General features: G+C 43.2%; 1 protein-coding gene across 1 annotated transcript in view; it reads left to right on the forward strand.

Annotated features, from left to right (window-relative positions):
* Positions 1 to 6,238, forward strand: part of LOC108294266 (MKI67 FHA domain-interacting nucleolar phosphoprotein) — a gene marked incomplete at its 5' end in the record, with an annotated part of 8,530 nt that extends 2,292 nt beyond the window's left edge. The window contains 5 exons of the mRNA XM_017516035.2: positions 2,197 to 2,305; positions 3,324 to 3,535; positions 4,695 to 4,754; positions 4,868 to 4,936; positions 5,313 to 6,238. Of these exons, the coding sequence (XP_017371524.2) occupies positions 2,197 to 2,305; positions 3,324 to 3,535; positions 4,695 to 4,754; positions 4,868 to 4,936; positions 5,313 to 5,501 (639 nt within the window). The remainder of the gene's footprint in view (positions 1 to 2,196; positions 2,306 to 3,323; positions 3,536 to 4,694; positions 4,755 to 4,867; positions 4,937 to 5,312) is intronic.
* Positions 6,239 to 9,933: the final 3,695 nt, after the last annotated feature.

Consider the following 9,933-nt stretch of genomic DNA (forward strand, 5'->3'; position numbering starts at 1 on the left):
TTTTAGTAGAGACAGGGTTTCACCATTTTGTCCAGGCTGGTCTCAAACTCCTGACCGGTGATCCACTCACCTCAGCCTCCCAGAGGGCTTAGATTACAGGTGTGAGCCACCGCGACTGGCCTAGTTTTGTTTTTGTTTTTGTTTTTGTTTAGTATCCTTGTGACCTAAACTGATCCTGTTACCCCCTAAAAAGGTCAAGCTCTGAGTTTGAAAAGTGCAAGTGTTTTTCCCTATTGCAGTATAGTAATTGTTCCCCCAGCTGTGTGTTTTTATTTCTAGGCTATAGAGGAGTGGAAGAAATAGTGGGATGATCATCTCTACAGTCCTCACCTGGATTCACCCATTATTAACATCCTAACACATTAGCTTCATTTTTTTGTTTTTATATACACTTTTTTTTCCTGAATCATTAGAAAAAAGCGGCAGTTATAATACTTTAAATACTTCATCATAAATCTGAGAATGAGGACATCTCTTTCAATATAACCACAGTATAATGGTATATAATGCACTATCTTTGTGTATCTCCAGTTCCCAAAATGGTTTTTTGTTTGTGTGTTTTTGTTTTCTTTTGTTTTTTGAGAAGGAATCTCACTCTGTTGCCCAGGCTGAAGTGCAATGGCACAATCTCAGCTCACTGCAATCTCCACCTCCCAGGTTCATGTGATTCTCCTGCCTCAGCCTCCCGAATAGCTGAGACTGCAGGCATGCACCACCACACTTGGCTAATTTTTGTATTTTTTAATAGAGATGGGGTTACAGCATGTTGGCCAGGCTGGTCTCGAACTCCTGACCTCAGGTGATCTCCTGACCAGGCTGGTCTCGAACTCCTGACCTCCCAAAGTGGTGTGGGATTATAGGCATGAGCCACGACCCCCAGCCTTATTTTGTTTTTGAGACAGGATCTCATTCTGTTGCCCAGGCCAGAGTACAGTGACAGGATCATGGCTAACTGCAGCAGCCTTCAACTCCTGGGCTCAAGCAGTTCTGCCACTATAGCCTCCAAAGTAGCTGGGACTACCAGTGCGTGCCACAATGCCTGGACAATGTTTTTTATTTTTCTTTTGTAGAGACAGGGTCTCTCTATGTTGCCCAGACTGGTGTTGAACTCTTAGCCTCAAGCAGCCTTCCCGCTTCAGCCTCCCATAGTGGAGGGATTACAGGCGTGAGCCACTGTGCCTGGCCCCTAAAATGTCTTTAGCTATTCTTTTTTATTACCTGTTCTGAGTCCCTGTCAAGATGTGTGCATTACATTTACTTGTTAAAGCTTCTAAGCCTATCTAGAACAGTCTCCTTGCCCTTTATTGCTTGTTTGGTTTTTCTTGAAGAGTTCTGGCCATTTTTGTCTTATAAAAATCCTGCTCACTGAGGAGATGCATGAAAATTTACCATTTCCAGCATTTTTGAGTAGTAAAGCCAAGCTCGCTCTAATTTTGACTGTTGGCTTGGTATTTCCAACATTCTGGAATTACTGGGTAAAGTTTTTTTTCTTTAATTACATAACATTTTCAAATCACTTCTCAAAAGATTTATATCGGTTTACAGTGATGGTACACTTGGTTGGATTTCRTAGTGTCTGTCTTCCACTTCACCATCTGTCTTTCCCCTCCCCGTGCTGCTGAGACAAAGTATTGCTCTTGTTGCCCAGGCTGGAGTGCAGTGGCACAGTCTTGGCTCACTGCAACCTCCACCTCTCATGTTCAAGCAATTCTTCTGCCTCGGCCTCCTGAGTAGCTGGGATTACAGGCGCACACCACCACACCTGGCTAATTTCTGTATTTTTAGTAGAGATGGGGTTTCACCATGTTGGTCAGACTGGTCTCGAACTCCTGACCTCATGATTTGTCCACCGCAGCCTCCCAAAGTGCTAGGATACAGGCGTGAGCCACCACACCCAACTAAAGACTTTTATACAATGCAGTGTTGTTGTTGAATAAATTCCAGCCATAGGAATTGTATATTTATCATATGTAATAAAAATCCCAAGAATACCAGAAAATCAGCTGTGTTGAGACTCTTGCATCTTTTCTTTTTCCTGTAACAGTCTCCAGAATATGTGAATTGAATTTAGAATTAAATGTGTCATAATGTTTGATAAGGGGCTATATACACTATTTAAAATAATGGCATTTTAGGAATTTAATAATGCGTTCAAATCTAATTGTTCTGCTTTTTGTGGCGGATTCTCTGTTGCAGACTGGAAACAGCAAAGGCTATGCATTTGTGGAGTTTGAGTGTAAGGATGTTGCCAAGATAGTTGCTGAAACAATGAACAACTACCTGTTTGGTGAAAGGCTCTTGGAGTGTAAGTGCTCCTGTCTCTGTGGTAGTAGGGTTGCCTGGGTGCCTGCTGCTGATGGGTGACGGTGGGAAGGGCGGCTTGCTTAACTGCTTGGACATGCCACTTCCTCTGTGGATGAGTCTTACAGAATGGTGCAAGGATTTCAGTGTGTGTCGCAGGCAGATTCTAATTGGAATTTTAAAATCTCCCAGCATGAGAGCTGTTTTTATCCTAAATGGAACTGGACAAGTCACCTTGGGGACACACAGGAGGAGCAGCTAACCCATGCTTATGGGCTGTGAAAGACTTATCTGGGGAAAGAGCATTGACATTGAAACCTGAAGACTCTTCAGGAGCCAGCCAGGTGAAGGGACAGAAGTGAAGACAGACCATTCCCGGCTGAGGGACAGCGAATGCCAAACCAGAGGTGCCTGACCATTTGGCTGTGAGGGAATGTAAGGAAAAGTAGCAAGAGATCAGGGAACAGGAATAGGCTTCAGGTCGGGTTACTGAAGGCTTTCTAAGTCATCAAGTTCAGAATTCATCCTGAGGGCAGTGGGATAGCAGCAAAGGTCAGGAATCGCATTGCAGAATCCATCTAAATGGCAGTGGCTGTAGCTCTTCCACACGAGAGAAGCTGGAAGACGTAGAGGAGTGACAGCACCAGATTAGAAATTCATCCTGCAGAAAGGAGCCAGTGCAGCCTCAACCCTGCAGTCCACAGAGTGCAGAGAGCATCCGTCTCCAGATCCTGCTGCCCTTGGGAGGCAGAGCGAAGTTTCTGGCCTCCCTGTGCCCATGGTGGCATGTGGCCATCTTAGGTACCCAAGTTCACAGCTGACAAGGCTGCCCAGGTAGCATCTCTCTATTCACTTCCCACCGCTGTGAGAGAAGCCGGAATTACAGGTGTGAGCCACTGTACACAGCCACGTCATGATGATATATGTGAGGAATGGCACTGGGGAGATTCTAAAGTTAACATTAAAATCCCCTTACTACCATTTGGTTGAAACTTTTTATGTTTTTTTCTTTTTAAAAATAGGTCGTCTTATGCCACCTAAAAAAGTACATAAAGAACTCTTTAAAGACTGGAATGTTCCATTTAAACAGCCGTCATACCCATCAGTGAAACGGTATAATCAGAATCGGACACTACCACAAAAGCTATGGATGGAGGAGCAATTTAAAAAGAAAGAAAGGTTACTCAGGAAGAAACTAGCTAAAAAGGGAATTGATTATGATTTTCCTTCTTTGGTAAATATTTCTTCATGAAATCTTTTTTTGTGATTTGCTGTGGGGAGGGGAGGGGGTGGCCTTGTATCTCGTAAAGTACCTAGCCTAGTGCTTACCACAACCTTGGCTCACTGCAGCCTCCGCATCCTGGGTTCAAGCGATTCTCCTGCCTCTAGCCTCCCAAGTAGCTGGGATTACAGGTGCATACTACCACGCCCAGCTAATTTTTGTATTTTTAGAGATGGGGTTTCTCCATGTTGGCCAGGCTGGTCTTGAACTCCTGACCTGAGGTGATCTGCCCACCTCAGCCTCCCAAAGTGCTGGGATTACAGGTGTGAGCCACCATGCCCAGCCAGTTTTTTAACTAATTTTTTTTTTTTTTAAGAGTCTTGCTCTGTTGCCCGGTCTGGAGTGCGGTGGCACAATCTTGGCTCACTGCCACTTCCACCACCCAAGTTCAAGCAATTCTCCTGCCTTACCCTCCTGAGTTGCTGAGATTACAGGTGTGCACCACCACACCTGGCTAATTTTTTGTATTTTTAGTAGAAATGGGGTTTTGCCATGTTGGCCCGTCTGGTCTCAAACTCCTGATCTCGGGTGATCATCCACTTCAGCCTCCAAAAGTGCTGGGATTACAGGGGAGAGTCACTGTGCCTGGTCTGACTAAACTTTTGAAGCATTGTAGTTTCTTACTAAAACATGAGAGCAGATTCTGTTATTTCCATTATACAGAAGAGGAAGTGTCCTTTAAGGAGATAATCTGACTGAACCTTAGGCCCTGGTACTCTTGTGAACCCATCTGGGAACTGAGACAGTGAAGCTTGAAAAGAGGCATGCGAGCGCTGCTTTCCCTGAACTTTCCTTGTGACTTAGGGGAGGTGAGGGCGGCCTGCCTTTGCACATTCTTCCTGCTTCCAGCCTCCTGAATTCAGGATTCTGTGAATCAGTGGGCTCCAGATTTTGGCCTTCCCTTTAACCTCTGCAGCTCTGTCAGTTCCTCAGCTGGGCTTCTCTAGTTTTGCCCTTTACTTGAGATTATTCACTGTATTGATGAGTTTTGCTTTTTAAATTGAAATGCTCTGTCATTAGGGAGGATTTACTGATAATATATATGAGGATCTAATGCTAAGTTTAAAAAGAAAAGATATGAGACTGTTAATTTATAACTTCTTTATTAAAGGTTTTACAGAAAACAGAAAGTATTTCAAAAACTAATCATCAGAAGTCTACAAAAGGCCAGGTAAAATTTTTATCATTTTACATGCCAGGATATTAGAGAAAGATAAGTAGGAAAACATTTAAGACGACTATAACTGATCAATATTCAAACTGATGTGTCTTTTAAAATTTAAGGTTTTACGTAAGAAGAAGGAAAAGGCTGTAGGCACTCTTGACACTGCTGAGAAGACTGTGGATAGCCAGGTAAAGTTGTCTCCAATATTCCGGACACCAGGTGTTATACAGATAATCTGAAGAAAGAAAGGCAGTTTCTGCCACTCTCATATTAAGATTTCAAATTGAATATTGTCACATTTGGTAGATCTTTATTGTCGATTTAGCAATTTTCTGCGTAACACCTTATAATGGAACATGCTAAGTTCCAATTAATTGTGAATTTCTGTACTAACTTTGATAAGCATCTCAGTTCTTTATTCTTTACAAGAGTATCACCAAAAGATAGAAACAGGCCTAAAATAATGGGGTACCTCTTGTAAAAATAAAACAGAGGTGATATTTTGGGTACAGTCATAATCTTGTTCTACATTTATGTATTATAATCTTTACTCGTTGAATCCAGGGCCCCACACCAGTTTGTACACCAACATTTTTGGAGAGAGGAAAATCTGAAGTGACGGAAATGAATGAAGATGATACAGATAATGAAATAGTTTCCAAACAGCCCGTATCCTGTGTAAAAGAAGAAATACAGAGGACTCAAACACCTACGCATTCACGGAAGAAAAGACGAAGAAAAAGCAACCAGTGATTTTTAATGTATTATATTTTCTGAAAAATATAATATTTTTATGAGGGTGGACTTTGTATTTTACTAAGAACAATGATATGCAACCCTTGACAAGATTGTCAGAGGAAAAATATACTGTTTGGTCCAGTTAAGGAAAGCAGTCTGTAATTCTGGATTGCCTGCCCTTGGCTGAAATACAAGGGTGCAGACCGGTTTGCAGTGGCTTGGCTGACATTGCCTCTTTGTCCTGTTCTCTGTTTTTCTTTTGACATTTCATAGCTCTCCTTAGTTACTCTGCCTGGATAGAAAGGTGACCACTAAGTGCAGGTTTAAGCACTAAACTGCAGCCTTTACTGTCACCACCAGTTAAAGACCACCAGTCTTGTTTGTCCGTCTGCATGATTTGTCAGGGACATTAACTCATGAGGGCGCTTTAGATTTCAACATCACATGGTTGAAGCTGGAAGTTAAATTATATGTAGAGTGAGAAGGCAGTTCCAGTGTTAGCACAGATTTATGTATTCAGATTTTAATAGAGATTCAAAAATGACTCATTTTTATGAATAATTTTAAATTAGTTTTCATTGGGCTGGCATGGACTAATAAGCACCATTTTATACCAGTATCATCAGTGAGGAATTGTATTTCAAGATTCAAACAATAACCAGCAAATAAACTTTTTTTCTACAATTCATTTGTTTGCGAATAGGACTTCGGAGTCATTGGGGGAAAATAATGGTAAATTTTCCCCTTCATTAGCAAATTCAGATTCATTATAAACATTGCCATCAGATGTAGTAGCTTGTGCCTGTAATCCCAGCACTTTGGGAGGCTGAGGCAGGAGGATTACTTAATGCCAGGGGTTGGAGACCAGCTTGGCAACATAAGATCCCCTCTCTACAAAGAATTTTAAAAATAAGGCTGGGGACAGTGACTCACGCCTGTAATTCCAGCACTCTGGGAGGCTGGGGCAGGCAGATCACAGGTGAAGAGATTGAGACCATGCTGGCCAACATGCTGAAACCCCGTCTCTACTAAAATTAAGAGATGGGCGTGGTGGCGAATACCTGTAGTCCCAGCTACTCAGGAGGCTGAAGCAGGAGAACTGCTTGAATCCGTGAGGCAGAGGTTGCAGTGAGCCAAAATCTCGCCACTGCACTCCAGCCTGGGTGACAAAGTGAGCCTTTTATCTCAAAGAAAAGGGCTTAATCGAAAAAATATTCCATTTGTGAAAATATACGGCACTTGAAGGCTATTCGTTGTATTAATTACCAGCAGGAGCTTTTCAGAAAATATATGAGCTTACCATGTCACTGAAGCAGTAGTCACCAGTGCACTTCATTTGTTCCCACGGACTTGGCCATCAGCAGCAGCAGTTCCATGGATTTTTGACAGAAATAGAAACAGAATACCCTGACTCACCCTGCCTACCACACAGCAGTTTGATGGCTTAGCAGTGATAAATTTACCTAGAGTTCAGGGCCAAGACTTAAAATTTCTGAGTGAGAACATTCAGCTATTTTCATCAAATACTGAACAGGTTCAGAAAGTAGATTTTGCTGCAAACTTGCTGTTTCTTCAAGTCAATGAATTCAATTTAGAATTAAAAGCCAAAACCACTTACATTCAAAACTTACAAGGCTGAAAAGTCACTTTGATGACATTTGAATTGTGAGTAATAACAGCTATTTGATGTACTTGTGCTGCGGAAAGTTAAAAGCCGTGAGATCTGCATTCCCATACGTAGATTTACAGCAGTTATATTTTCCAACCTAAAACTGGTTCCAACAGTGTTTTCAGACCTCAGTAAAAGTACAAAGGAGATGTCCATATCTCAAAATCTGTGTAACCAAGGGACTGCAAAGCTTCCACTTATCTTTCAACAGAAGATGACTAACAGCAAAGTAATAACATGCTAGCACATGCCACACAGAAAGGTAATAGAATTCTACAAAAGATTTTCAAGTGAGGAATATACGCAGTTGAAATCATACTTGGAGGCCAGGCGTGGTGGGTCACTGTTGTAATCCCAGCACTTTGGGAGGCTGAGGTGGGCGGATCACCTGAGATCAGGAGTTCGAGACCAGCCTGGCCAATGTGGCAAAACCTTGTCTTTACTAAAAATACAAGTATTAGCCAGGCATGGTGGCTGGCGCCTGTAATCCCAGCTTACTCTGGAGGCTGAGCCAGGAGAATCGCTTGAATGCGGGAGGTGGAGGTTGCAGTGAGTGGAGATTGTGCCACCGCACTCCAGCCTGGGTGACAGATTTGAGACTCCATCTCAAAAAAAAAAAAGAAAAGAAAACATACTTCTGTGGGGCGCCTGTAATTCCAGCACTTTGGGAGGCCCAGGTGGGTGGATCATGAGTCAAGAGTCAAGACCAGCCTGACCAATATGGTGAAACCCCATTTCTATGTAAAAAAATAATTAAATAAAATACAAAAATTAGCTGGGTATGGTGGCACACACCTATAGTCCCAGCTACTTGGGAGGCTGAGGCACAAGAATCGCTTGAACTCAGGAGGTGGTTGCAGTGAACCAAGATGGTGCCACTGCACTCTAGCCTGGGTGACAGAGTGAGACTCTCAAAAAAAAAAGTAAGAAATCATACTTGGCCCGGGGTGGTGGCTTACACCTATAATCCTAGCACTTTGGGAGGCCAAGGCAGGTGGATCACCTGAGGTCAGGAGTTCAAGACCAGCCTGTCCACCTCGTCTCTACTAAAAATACAAAAATTAGCCTGGCGTGGTGGTAAGCGCCTGTAATCCCAGCTACTCAGGAGGCTGAGGCCAGAGAATCGCTTGAACCTCAGAGGCAGAGGTTGTAGTGAGCGGAGATCACGCCACTGCACACTAGCCTGGGTGACTAGTGAAGCTCCGTCTCCAAAAAATATATATATATATACCTATAAAATCTTACTGCAGATCAACATCAGCAGGTGAGCATCTCCAAGCAACACTGATAGGAAAAACTAGCTTCACATCTTCTACAAAAGTGAATTCAAAGCGTATCACAGACCTAAATATAAAACATAAAACTAAAACACTTTTAAACCAGTGCAGTTGCTCACACTTGTAATCCCTGCACTTTGGGAGGCTGAGGCGGTGGCAGGGGCTGAGGTTGGAAGTTTGAGACCAGCCTGACCAACATGGAGAAACCCCGCCTCTACTAAAAATACAAAAGTACTGGGGCATGGTGGAGGTTGTGGGGAGCCAAGATCTCACCGTTGCGCTCAAGCCTGGGCAAAGAGGGAAACTCCGTCTCAAAAAAAAAAAAACTTTTATAAGAAAACAAAAATCTTCATGACCTGTGTTTAGGCAGAGTTAGACATGAAACCAAAAGCATGATCTATAAAAAGGAAAAGTTGATATACTGGAATTAATAAAAATTTAAAACTTTCTTGGTAAGGAGTCTTTCTGAACCCATTCTGGTTCAGGGCTGGTCAATTAGAAAAAAAAAATGCAGCTGGGCGCACTGGTTCATGCATGTACTCCCAGCACTTTGGGAGACTGAGGCAGGCAGATCACAAGGTCAAGAGTTCAAGACCAGCCTGGCCAAGTGGTGAAATCCCGTCTCTATTAAAAATACAAAAATTAGCTGAACATGATGGTGCGTGCCTTTAATCCCAGCTACTCAGGAGGCTGAGGCAGGAGAATTGCTTGGACCTGGGAGGCGGAGGTTGCAGTGAGCTGAGGTCATGTCATTGTGCTCCAGCCTGAGTAAAAAAGCAAGACTCTGTCTCCAGGGAAAAAAATCTTCATGAAAGATACTTAAGAGAATGAAAAGACAAACTGGACTAAGTGAAAATATGTGCAAAACAGACCTCTCAGCTGGGCACAGAAGCTCACATCTATAATCTAAGTACTTTGGGAGGCTGAGGAGGGCAGGTCACTTGAGGGCAGGAGTTCAAGACCATCCTAGCCAACTTGATGAAAACCCGTCTCTAAAAATACAAAAACCAGACAGGCGTGGTGGCACATGCCTGTAATCCCAGCTACTCAGGAGGCCGAGGCAGGAGAATTACCTGAACCTGGGAGGCTAAAGTTGCAGTGAGCTGAGATCATGCCATTGCACTCCAGCCTGAGCGATAGAGCAAGGCTCTTACACAACCCCCCAAAAAAGATCTCCTAAAACAATCAGTCTAAATTGTCATAGGGAACCTAATTTCTGTCTTTTGACCATAAAATAGGAAGTAAAAATGACTTTTTAACACTTGTATTCCATTTAAGGACTCAGGTGGCCTGGGGGGTGGCTCACGCCTGTAATCCCAGCACTTTGGGAGGCCGAGGCAGGCAGATGACGAGGTCAAGAGTTAGAGACCAGCCTGGCAAACGTGGTGAAACCCCATCTCAAATACAATACAAAAAATTAGCTGGGTGTGATGGTGTGCTTGTGATCCCAGCTACTCAGGAGGCTGAGGCAGGAGGATCACTTGAACCCAGGAGGTGGAGG

The sequence above is a fragment of the Cebus imitator genome, unplaced genomic scaffold (assembly GCF_001604975.1).
Source record: "Cebus imitator isolate Cc_AM_T3 unplaced genomic scaffold, Cebus_imitator-1.0 Scaffold572, whole genome shotgun sequence".
Taxonomy (NCBI): Eukaryota; Metazoa; Chordata; class Mammalia; order Primates; family Cebidae; genus Cebus; species Cebus imitator.